Here is a 13,239-nt window from a genome sequence, read left to right as displayed (position 1 = left end):
TTGGAGCTCCGGCGGTCGGGCAGGGCTTGCTTTGGCAATAGAATTTGCGTGCTTGGGGTTCCAGCTGTCCTGAGATCGACGAACTAGAGATCTGCAGGTCTGTGACGGTTGTGCTTGGAGGTTCGGCGAACGGCGGTGCTGGGGCAAGCCACCCCTAAACCAAAGTTTTTTTTTTTTTTTTTTTTTTCAAAACAACGTTGCTATGGGGGGAGCATTTTTTAAATTGATTTTTTTTTTTTTTCAAAAGAGCATTTTAGTAACTTAACCTCAAAAAATGACGTTGTTTTGCATTTTCCATTCAATTTGATGGTGTTAACTAACAGAGTGGTCAAATTGCAACTTTTTGGTAGTTTCGAGAACTACTTTATCACTTTTTGAATGGGGGCTAAAATAGAAATGACTGGTAATTTGGAGGGCTAAATTATATTTTTCCCATATTATTTTTTTCTTATTTTTTTTAATTCTTTTTTCATTGTTGCGAGATGAAAGAAAGAAGGGAAATGAATATATAATTTTAAAAACTAATAACTTTTACTTTTTGGCTTTTAATATTTAGATAGTATTGTTGATCAAAGTTAAAATTGAAATAGAGTAAAGAGCTTGTTAAATAACATTTTTTTCGTAAGTTTTTTCAAATTTTTGAAGAAAAGCTAAATTTAGAAAGTTGAATAAAATACTCTTAGGACTCAGTCTATTTATAGGGCCAGGAACACATGGAGAACCAGGAGGAAAAGGTGTCTAGGGCCAGCTTCGATCCACTATATGTACACTCAAACAACTTTCCTCTGAGGTAATTACTTTAATTTTTTTATATTTTTTATTTTTTCACCCCATGGAAATCTTGCAAAATATATAGCTCACCCCCCCTCCCAGGCCCAATGTTTGTGGGATGAATTAGGACTGAAATGAATGTGATCTATTTTATCACATTGTTACGAAATTAGCTTTTTCTTCATAATAACAAATGCGCAATGTTAGATGGCATGCAAGGATCCAGGGGTGGAAATTGCACACAAAACAATGAAGTCAATACATGACAAACTAAGGCAGTGCTGGTACTTGCGGCTTTTGCTTTGGATTATGAGGATTTCTCGACTCTTGCCCAACGTCACTCATCGCACAAACTTGTCGAATCAATGGAGATCCCAAAACATGTGCCTGCCACCTTAAAGCACCTAGACCTCCAAAAAGATGGGAAAACGATTGGTGTACTTAACAAAATTATCAATGACACCTTGGATGTCATGGAGTCCTTGATTGAGTTGAACAAGCGATTTATTAACAACGATATAAAACCAACATATTTTTCGTCTGACATGGACGATATCCGGGAGGGTGTCAATCAGATTATCATTACTCTTGTAGCTTGCACAACTCAGATTTGTTGTCTCACTAGCAATGAGTAAGTTGTTGTCCTTGGCATGTATTATGTATGCTCAAATCTTTTATGTAGAAATTACTGCCATGCATGTCACAATTGTAGACTTGTTGTAATGCAATTGCTTATTGAACATAATATTGTCCTTTTCAATCTATTGCAAATGACCATAGTTGCTTGGTTTCAGGGACAAGACACCAGATTTATTGCCCTTGGCCCATACAATCAGTGTCACCCTCAAGGCAGTAAAGAGCAGATGCCAAATTGAAACAGGTTAGACACAAAGCCAATTTCAATCATAAGGAAGCATGCTCCATGGAATCTTTTGCGCATGCAATTAATTAATATAATCGCTTAGAAATGAGCAACAACACTGACCAAAGATTCTTGTTCACTGCAGAGGAAAAGAAGGAAGAAACGAAACTGAAGAAACTTTTACAAAAACCTGACGAAATCAAGGAGCTTTTGAAGGGGCTGATTTTCGCCAGGGATGATGTGCAGCCTCTTATTGACGGTTCTACCAATGAAATGGTTAGCGTTGCAAACGAAACACAACACGCAAACTTTTTCTAGAATTTTTTTTTTTCTCACTTTTGCATGCACTTGATACAAAACTAAATAAATATTACAATACCTTGTCTGAGTAGACACAATAACAATGATTTATTGAACAATTGACTTGAAATTTTCACAATTGTCTTGTACAATCAGGTTAGCATAGAAGTGTTGAAAATGAAGAATGTTCTATTGTTCATTTCAAGCCTAGAAATCTCCAATGATGATATCTCGATTTTAATGCCAATTTATGATGGAATAAGAAAGATAGGGGACCAATATAAAATTGTATGGATTCCAATTGTTGAGCAGTGGACCGATGACCTACGAAAGAAGTTTGAGATATTGCGATCTAAGATGCCTTGGTACATAGTGCAATACTTTTCACCAATAGTCGGCATCAAGTTCATTAAAGAAGAGTGGCATTTTGAGAGTACGAGGCAAGTGAGAATTGAGAGTAGAAAATTGCTGGAGATCTCAATTCTAGAGAATAAGTCTCTTGTTGTAGTGATGAACCCACAAGGGGATGTGAAAAACAAAAATGCACTAGACATAATTCGGCAACATGGAATGACGTTCTTCCCTTTCAATCGACATCAAGTGGCAAAAGTTAGACCAGCTATTAGCTCATGTGGGATGTGCATGAGACCACCTGGACCTCACGCGGTAAACTATTTTTCACAACCCTAAATGAATATAGATACATATCTTTTCCACATATATACATACACACACTATACACACATATTCATGAAAGCAGTTTTAGGCAAAATTCATAATGTGCCTTCAATTAAAATTTAAGGTTACAATTAATGTATATCTTGTGCAATTAGATCGAAGAGTTCACTTTTCTTTATGGAGGCAAGGACACTAGATGGATTGAACAATTTTCAAAGAAAGTAAATGTTGTTGCCGAGGATCCAATCATAAAGGAAGCATACATTTCCATAGAATTGGCTTGCATTGGAGACGGCTGCAAACAAAAGCCTTTTTGGAAACGCTTTGGGACTCAGGAGAAGACTAAATTTGACCTTGGGAACCAGGAAATTCAAAAGTTATTGCTTTCCTTCAAGAGCGAGAGTAGATGGGCAGTGTTGACAAAATGGTCTACAAAGGTAGTTAGTGATCATGGGACGACAATTCTGAAGGTCGTGGAAATGTTTGGAGAGTGGAAGGTGAATGTGCCCAATAAAGGTTTCGAGATTTGCTTCAAAGAGTGCCATGATAAGTTTTTTCAAATTGGTCCCTAGCCTTGCCACAGACACCATGGAATGTTTGATTGTCTTTGTATCGTGGCGATGCACCATCAGCTTTAAGTGCTGCCACATTAACTATTTTATTGATAATAGATTGATTCCCACCATATAATGATGTATGTGTGTAACACTCCATCTGTAAATAACAAGGCATTAGTAGAAATATCGAATTTCACTAGTGACTTTACTATGTGAGAGATAATACATCATAATTTTTTCTTTAAAAAAGGTTAACCCTCATATAACACTTCAGAGCTGATGTATATACCTCAATTAAATAAATATAAACATTGTTTTATTACATTTTAAATGCACACTAATGCATCAATTAAACATTAGTGCCATGGACGACACTTTATCAAATATAAATTAAAGTGTTTATACAATCCGAAGGAAAACGTATAGGCAACAAATAAAACAAATACATAATAAAAGAGAGTAAATATGGTAGTCTATCACAAACAGGAGGCAATAGATAGCCTAAACCTAAATAACCCATAGAGAGAAATATGGGCCTTGATCATCTTTCTCAACACGTGCACCTGTAGGCAATATCTATGTAATTGTGGGGTTACTACATTGATCTAGGCGGATAAATGAATCTACGGACACAATAAGTATAAGAATCACTTGGTTTATAAAATGTGTCATTAACATATGTTCATAGTACGTAATAGATGTGTAAGATTTTCCAAAAAGAAGATATTTATAAGGAAAACTCTACTTAATCTCCCTGAACTTTTATTACTTTTGTAATTACCCATTCAAAATACAAAAACTATTAATTTAGTGTAGCGAACTTCTAATTTTTTGAATGTCACATTCTCTTAGGTTTTTCCACTAAATCCTAATGGAGGGAGTCAAAATTACCAAAATACCTCTGATATTTTAATTTTTTTTTTAATTTTTTTTTTAAAAAAAAGATAGGGGAAACTTTACTTTAAACTCCTAAATTACCACCTGTTTTGACAAGCCCCCCAAATTTCAAAACCTCTTAATTTGGGCATTTGAACGTTCAATTGTAGTCAATTTGAACATTTTCTGTCAGATTTTAAATGTTAAAAGTAAGACAATGACCTTTATACCCTTGACTTTAATTTTTTTTTTTTTTCAAATTTACCCTTAATTCCATTTTTTTTTTAAAAGGGTTCTAGCGTTGTGACTCGTGGGTCAAACTAGACCCACGCGGGTCTGGCCGTGACCCACACTGGGTCTCGGCCAGAGACTCGCGGCTAGGTCATAGCCGTGCCCCAGCGTGGGTCTACTAACCCATGGTTGGGTCCCGGCCAGACCTAGTCGTGGGTCTGCTGACCCATGGTGGGTCTCTGGCTGAGACCCAGTGTGGGTCACGGCTAGACCCGCGTGGGTCTTGCTCGACCCATGGGTTTTTATTTTTTATTTTTATTTTTTTGCTTTTTATTTTTATTTTATTTTTATTTATTTTTTTCTTATAAAAACAAAAAATAGAGATATTTTGGTCATTTTAGGTGTTGCTGTTAAAAGTTAACGGCTAAATCTGACAGAGGGATTCAAATTGACTGTAATTGAAAGTTTAGAGGTCCAAATTGAAAGGTTTTGAAGTTTTTTTTTCGGAGGGGGAGAGGGACCTGGATCCTCTCTATTTCAAACGAAATGGAGGGGATCCATTTAGTTAAAACAAGAGGGCATTTTTGTCCAAAACAAATATTTTGGACAAGTTTTGGACAAAAATGTCATGTTGTTTTAACTAAATGGATCCCTTCCATTTCATTTGAAATGGAGAGGATCCTTCTCCGGGGGGGAGGAGGGCATGTCAAAACGGGTGGTAATTCAGGGGTGTAAAGTGAAATTTCCCTAAAAAATAAATAAAAAAAATTGCAAAGATTTTGGCATGGGTATTTTTGCAAATTCCATTAAATCCTAATCAACACCTAAATCTTTACAATTTTATGTTTTTTTCTTTAACAAAATGGAGGGTATTTTGGTAATTTTAACACCCCATTTGGAAAAATCTAACGGAGTGGTGGCATTGCAAAAGAAAAAAAAAAAAAAAAAACGGAAGTTCAATACTTAGTTAAGATTTTTTGAAGTTTGAGAAGATAATTGCAAAAGTAACAAAAATTTAGGAGGATTACGAAGATTTGTTAGTGTGCTTTCCTTTCTGCTCGGTTACTATACTTTGAACTATATATATTGTTCTTCCCACTGAAGCTTTGTTGGCGACTTTCATTTGACTACTTGATACAAGAAAATAGGAAATCCCTTAAACTCATGCTGTCTACCTGATGGTATTGACATGAAATGAAGCATTGCTGTAATATAATCACAAGTGCATTTGTGCATTGTCTCTATATAAACTTTTATGTTGACATAAAAATTATACTACACTAAACTTGAATTTACTATATATTTAGTGGTTCTCTGTGGTCAATCTGAATGGGACTACCATCAAATAAGTGGGCATTGCCACTGCCTCCCAAATCATGTCATATGTGAAACCATAAATTTCAGTATGCGAACTATTTTCAAGTGGGTGATTTCACTAATTTACAATAGCCAATTTTAAATATGTCAGTGTTGCAATTTTGCAAAATGGGATAGGATCAATGTGAAATCTTGTTGAGTTGATATATATATATTAACCAACATTGCATAACAGAACGAGAACAACAAAACAACCCCTAAAAGGGGAGAGATTACCAATAGGGACCCCGGGGGGGGTTTAAGTAAGTGGAAACGCAGCCTAAGTTGTGATGTCCCACATCGCCTGGGTATGGAAATGAGGATGTGCTTAAATGTATACTACACCCTTAATGACAAAAACGCGTTTTAAAGCCGTGATGGCCATGATCTCATCAGAACTCCGCAGTTAAGCATGCTTCTGATAGAGTAGTACTAGGATGGGTGACCTCCTGGAAAGTCTGATTCGAGGGGAGCCAAAAGCAGACAATATTGTGTGTCATTGGGGTGGGATGTTACATAAGTGAATTTTTGTCATGGCCCAATATGTCACGTGATGGATGTAAAAGTTAGCACTTCTATGAATTTTCTTAGCCTCCCAAATGGAAGAGGTTGGGAGAAGTAACATTTATACAAAGTCAGATTTCTCGAGCTATGGTTGCCAATAATTCAAAATCTCCCTTCTCAACCTCTTCCAATAGTCCTCTTATAATTTGGATAAAACCATCACCGCTATTGGAACATTTTTGAATTTTCCTAGTGCACACCCCTCAAACATCGCAAGTTGTTGGAACTAGTGTCTCATATTCTCTCAGGCATAGAGAGTAATATTAGAATACTTGTGGTTGGCCAAGTAGACGGAGCAGAGTGAATGAGTTATTTTGGGGTTTTCTAAAATACATCCGTACAATTAGGGTTTTCTTATATATATATATATATATATATTATGTTGTAACCTTGAATCATAGCCGCACCCTTGTGAACGTAGGCATCTTGCCAAACCACGTAAATCTGTGTCTCGACTATCTTTTGATCTCTTTTTTTTTTTTTTTTTATTCCATATCATTCATCATTGTTATACACGGTAAGCGCACAAGCTAATGGACAACGCCAATGTCACAAGTTTTTTAGGGTTTAACCTTGAATCATAGCCGCACCCTTGTGAATGTAGGCATCTTGCCAAACCACGTAAATCTGTGTCTCTACTCTCTTTTGATCTCTTTTTTTTTTTTTTTATTCCATATCATTTATCATTGTTAGACACGGTAAGCGCACAAGCTAATGGACAACGCCAATGTCACAAGTTTTTTAGGGTTTCTATGAGATGCACGTTCAAGTTGCAAAAAGGTCAATGTCAAAACAATACTAATAGCTGGGGTGTTCACGAGTGAATTTGGGATCCACTCGTATAAGATCGACTCGATTATTAAATGAGGTGCTTCGTGAACACAAATTGTTAGAATATTTTGATATTATTCTATTATGTTGCCTTATATATTTTAGGGTTTAGTCTAGAGTTTATTGCCCACTACTTATTCTCTCTCTATATATAGAGAGCTATGTAAGCATATCATACACTAATCAATATAGACGAGATGTAGTCATATATGCTTCCGCTCCCTCTCTTTTCTCTCTCTCATTCTTTCGCTCCAATATATTCACAATATATTTAACATGGTATCAAAGCCATTTTTTGTGGCCTCCAATAAACGTCTTTTATGTTTTTCGGTGCTCCCTCCATCGACCTCCCTTTTTTGGTTGTCTGCGCGCCACCAAGCAGTCATCCGCTCAAAATCTCTTCCACGCCTTCATCGCAGCCTCATCTTGGAAAATTAATCCCAGATTCTAGCTTGTGAGGCACAGATCTACGGATCTGTAGAAGATCCGCCGCCATCGGCCCTCCAGCAACATGGCTGCCATGTCAGCACTTTCAACTTGATCCAAAACAGTCGGCCCGGTCCAGTGGGTTAGACCCAAATCCACGGATCTGGCAATCTTATTCCTCAACTCGACCAAGCGGGTCGACCCAGTCGAGTGGGACCCAGATCTAGGGATCTGGCAATCTGATCCGTCAACTCGACCAAGTGGGTCTCAAATCTGGTTCGGTCCACTAGGTTTTACAACCCAAACCGGATCCATCTAAGGCGCTCCAACCCGATCCAAAACCGGTTTCTAACCGAGTCATCGGGTTCAAATCGGATCTCTAATCCGGTTATGCCAAATAGGCCAACGGGGTCAATCTATCCAGCCCGGTCCAAATAGTCAACCCAGTTCACCGGGTTAGACCCAGGTCATATCATTTTCAGGTCAGACCATATGCAATGGTCCATGGGTTTTTGCCTACTTTGGCCCAATCAAACCGGAGCAATTTAGCCTATCCTATAAGCGTCCAATTCAAGTTTATGGCCCAAATCATTCACTGCCACTAGCAGCCAGCAGCAGCCACTGCCAACAACCAGCAGCCGCCGTCCTCTGCCTCCGGCCGGCACTTTCAAGCCACCACTCCGGCGATTTTTCTGACGACAAAAAAAAAAAAAAAAAATTCTTTTATTTTTCCAACCTCAATTTTATACATTGAGTTTGAGGGGGGATGTTAGAATATTTTGATATTATTCTATTATGTTGCCTTATATGTTTTAGGGTTTAGTTAAGGGTTTCTTGGCCACTACATCTTTTCTCTCTATATGTAAAGAGCTATGTAAGCATATTATACACTAATCAATATAGAAGAGATGTAGTCCTATATGCTTCTGCTCTCTTTCTCTCTCTCTCTCATTCTTTTTCTCCAATATATTCACAATATATTTAACACAAATCTTGACTCGAATACTAAACGAAACGAGCTTGGCTCGACTCAGTTAGGCCCATGAGCGCACTTGTATAAGGCTCGACTCGTTTATTGTTTTTATTAAGTAACTAACAATATATAGTCAATAATAATAACAAATATATATGACAAAAAATTGGTGAGCGAAAGTGAGAGAGTGGAAAATGAGAGTTAGGGTGACAAAAATTTGGTGAGCGACAGTGAGAGAGTGGAAAATGAGAGTTAGGGTGGAAGATGCACTGTGACTGGTGAGAGAGATTGAGAGAGAGAGACATTGAAAAAATATTTTTTGTACGGGGTGTTGTCCCACTGCAGTCTGAATACAACCTGTTAACTTGTTCTACATTACTAAGAAAACACCAATCTCCAAGTTTGCTTATCTATAATAAAAGAATGTATATACTCTCTCTTCGAAATTGAGTGCCTTATTGTATTTACTTAGGCTCCATACTCGGCTAGCCAAGCTAAACAAATTAATGCGTAAGCTGGCTTCTTGAGTCGTTTAAGAGTACTTGAAGTTTAAATTTATATATATATATAAGAGTTGGCTCGACTTGGCTCGTCTTATTATGAACTCAATTTTTTGGGCCAAATTTATAAAATTAGTATATTTGAAGAAAATTTATGAAAAATTGTAAGATTTTGGGGGGACATTCGTCCCCCAACCCCAGCTATGGGTCCACCCCTTTATATATAAAAATATTCAAAATGATGAGTCACCATTTTATGTAATATATTGTTTAAGTAAATTGAAGTGTAAGGTGATGAGATGATGACACATTATCTTATGACTAAAACTTTAGAAAAAAAATAAATAATAATAGAAAACCTAGCAGTTCTCCTAACCATAAGGTCCAATCAATCAAATTGAACACAAAGCCTCAAATTCAATTTCACTCTGCATATAAGAGCATTCACAACGGTTTCTTTTTAATTTTAAATTTTAAATTTTTTTATTTTCTCTAAATTTAATGAGTCAAACTACTTTTTGATTTTTTATCCAGATATACTTCACAATAACTTTCATTTTCTTTCTTTATACCAATTAAATATTATTTCTTTTCAAAATATAAGTTTTCTACTTACCTTGCATTCTTTACAAAATCTCAGCACAGTCTCAGACAAGAGACAAAGAGGAGAGATAAGAGAGTAAAGAGCAATATTTTGTATAAAATAATGAATAGAGATGCCATTGGGAAACTCTTAATCTTCCCTGTACATTGCATAGTGGCTGCAAGTGATATTTTGTATTTTGTATTTTGTATTTTTTATTTTTTAGATTTGTCCCATATTTAGGAAAGTGAAGCAACTATAAGGTAGTTGTTGTAAATGCTCTATGTCATTGTAGGGAAATCTGCAAATTTATTGTCCTGGATTATAGCCCTTTAAAAAAAAATGGGGTAATTACCTTTTCTCCCCATCGACTACAACGCATTGTCCTTTTGCCCCCATGAACTGACAACCTTACTGCCTGACCCCATCAAACTACCATTTTGTGTCCAAGATCCCCCTTCCGTCAGTCAAAGGCGTTAACTTAGATGGTCAGCCCATCACTTGCTCCCAACATGCCATCTTGAAATTTTCTATCCCACATTTTCCTCCCATGAACTACAACGCATTATCACTTTGCCCCCATGAACTACAACGCATTGTCACTTTGCCCCCATGAACTAATAACCCTACTGTGGGCAAAAGTGGTTGACCGTCTGAGCTAACGCCTTTGATTGACGGAATGGGGGTTTTGGGCACAAAATGACAGTTTGATAGGGTCGGGCAGTAGAGTTGTCAGTTCATGGGGGCAAAGTGACAATGCGTTGTAGTTGATGGGGAAAAAGGTAATTACCAAAAAAAAAAAAAAAACCCCCATAAGCAATTTCTATTTCCAAAAAACAAAAATGGCAATGGAAAGGAAGAGAGAAGGATGTTGAAAGGTGAAAAATGAGCCTTCACCTGAAACTTCTCTTTATAACAAATAAATGATATTTAGTAGACTGCTCTATAACTGTGATGACATTATAGTAAAAATTAAGGAGAAACTTTACTTTAGATCCTGAACTTCCACACGATTTGACATACCCCCAAAACTTTGAAATTTCTCAATTTGGACCCCTAAACTTTTAATTGCAATCAATTTGAACCCCTCTATCAAACTGAATCGTTAACCTCAAATGGAATCCACCTCATGTGACATACACATGGTTTTTTACCCTGTTCATACCCGTTTTACCCTCATACTTACTAACTGAAATATCCAAACTACCCACCATCGAAAAAGCCCAAAATTTAACCTAAATGTTAAAAAACATTCGTGCATAACTTGCCAAACACATTTCAAAACGATGGTTTGTGCAGACCCTAGTCTTCGTTGTCGGTGAACCATAATAGCTGAAGTTGGGGTGTCAATTTGCAGTGGTTTAGTCACAAATCGTATCTAAATTAGTTCGTGACTACGATAATCAAGTAAGTTTCATTATCCCTAAAATATAAATTTAGGATTTGTATTTGAAATTTTTTGAAAGTTGTGTTTGATCAACTATTTGTACTAGATATTTGGGGGGTTTTGCATGTAACGCTTCTGGAAGGGATTTTGTAGAGTTTTTAGTTTAGGGTATTATTTATTTGCAGTGGACCATATTCTCGTCGTTTTTGAAAGTTGTTTTTTTTTTTTTTTTTTTCTCTGATAATGCGTTAAAAGTTGTCATATGTTTGGTTATCTTGTCGTTGGTCGTCTTTGTTTATTACTGAAGTGTGTCCTCCTACTTTTGTTGTTGTTTTTCTGATCTAAGTGTGGTCCCCTAACTTCGACTTATGTTGGACAGGTGATTAGCACTATGAATTTTATAAATTGAATAAAGTGGTAAAGTGGTCCATTCCATTACTTTTCATTGTACATTTCATGTTTGGTTGCTGACTTTAAAAGGGACAATTGTACTTAGTGTATTGGCATAGAGGTTCACTTTTTTTGTGAAGTTGTTGTTGGTTGGTTCGTGGCTGGTTTGAGTACAAGGGTAATGTAGTCTTTTGCTGCTAGTGTATGGGACTACAATGCATTATGTGCAGCATAATGTACTATTTATATTTGGTTTTGTTATCATTGTAGCCACCTTTGATTTGGTCCAAGTTTCTTGTCATCTTAAGGTCGTGATATAGCTTCTATGCAGAAAATTACTACTTAACTTTCCATTTTCGAATCAATTACTTCCAAATTGAATTGGGGAGTGTTTGTGAATAAATGAACTAAGATAAAATCTCTCGTTTGATTGGGTCTAGTTGTTGAACATCTCTTATGATCCATACAAGCTAATCCTTGATTGATAGAGAAAGACATGTTCCCGCCCTCTTTTTCACTTTGCTTTGTCAATAATGAGTTGGGTTGATAATATTTTTACAATAATGAATGATGAAGACAAAAAAAAGTTTAATGAAAATGTCTGCTTATTAGTATATTTATAACTTTCTCATTGTATTAGTTTTTAGTGTTTGGAACTGTTTGGGGTATTGTACACGTAATTTAAGCCATTCAATGTAATGAATGTGTTAGGATACATGATGAGTACACATTCTATGATGTTCGAGGTGCACCATGGGGATACTTTTAACAGGCAACATATGATTAATTATGTTGGGGGCGATGTTAGTAATTACTCAAACCCATATGATGGGAACAAATTGAATTTTTCTGATATAGAGGACATATGAAGGACATTTGGGTATAAGTCTAGGGACCTTGTTTATTACAGTTCACCAGGATTGCCTTTAGACCAAGGGTTAAGACTTCTGTCATCTGACCACAATGTAACTGAAATGGTGGCAAAACATGTAGATCATGATCTTGTAGTGTTGTATGTAGTAATTTATGGTGTAGTAGATGTTGTAGTTGAAGGAGATGAAGAAGAGGATTTGAAGTATGAGAGGGCAGTTGTTTAGGAAGGATCCTTCTGGGATTCAGTTCTTAGTGATGATATAGATTGTCTTTATTCGGATGAGGATACTACTCATGGTTATGGGGACATTGATGAGGGGGTTGGAAATACTAAAGAGGATGTTGAAGAGGTAGAGGTAAAAGGGGATGTTGAGGATGTTGCTGGAAATACTGGGGAGGGTGATGCAGATGGAAATGATGGAGAACATAAAGGTAGGGAAGAAAGGGAAGGCAGTTTAGACATGGATGATAGTGATAAGCTAAGGTCACCACATTCTTGTGGCGATGATAGTGCAGTGCACTCAACCCGTAAGGATGTAACTAAAAGGGTGCAGTTTGATTCTACTGATATCAATAATCCAACATTGATTAAAGTGAATATATTTCACAATGCAGTTGAATATAGAAAAGTCATGAGACAATACAATATTATGAAAGGGGAGGATTTGAAATTCAAGAGAAATGAAAATATAAGGATTGCAATTGTTTGCAAAGATTCAAGGTGCAAGTATAGGGTATATGGGAGGTAGTTGAAGAATAAGAAGACATTCCTTTTAGTATCCTAAGGCCCAAACACACATGCACTAGGAGGTACCAAAATCATGGTCACCTGCACTAGGAGGCAGTTGTAACTGGTATCCCATGTTCTCATGCCATTTCAGCCAGTTTACACCAAGGTGGAGACCCTACTGAATATTTGAGTGAGTACTACAGCTAGGAGAAGTATTTGAAGGCATATGACTACATTGTCTACCTTGTGCCAAGTGAAGACCAATGGCCTAGAAGCAACCAACTTAAAATTAAGCCACCCAAGTTGAGGTCAACTCCTGGCAGACCTAAAAAAGTGAGACAAAGGGGTGCT

At 36.7% G+C, this 13,239-nt stretch overlaps 1 protein-coding gene across 1 annotated transcript; it reads left to right on the top strand.

Annotated features, from left to right (window-relative positions):
* Positions 1–1,136: 1,136 nt before the first annotated feature.
* Positions 1,137–12,907, top strand: LOC132169020 (protein SIEVE ELEMENT OCCLUSION B-like). Its single transcript, XM_059580112.1, has 7 exons — positions 1,137–1,402; positions 1,566–1,651; positions 1,779–1,909; positions 2,090–2,366; positions 2,421–2,599; positions 2,767–3,108; positions 12,383–12,907. Exons 1-7 carry the CDS (start codon positions 1,137–1,139, stop codon positions 12,905–12,907), a joined length of 1,806 nt encoding a protein of 601 aa, XP_059436095.1.
* The last annotated feature ends 332 nt before the right edge of the window (positions 12,908–13,239 follow it).

This window comes from Corylus avellana, chromosome ca1, assembly GCF_901000735.1.
Source record: "Corylus avellana chromosome ca1, CavTom2PMs-1.0".
NCBI classification, from domain to species: domain Eukaryota; kingdom Viridiplantae; phylum Streptophyta; class Magnoliopsida; order Fagales; family Betulaceae; genus Corylus; species Corylus avellana.
Note: the sequence above shows the minus strand (reverse complement) of the source record. Positions and strands in the feature narration are given on the sequence as shown.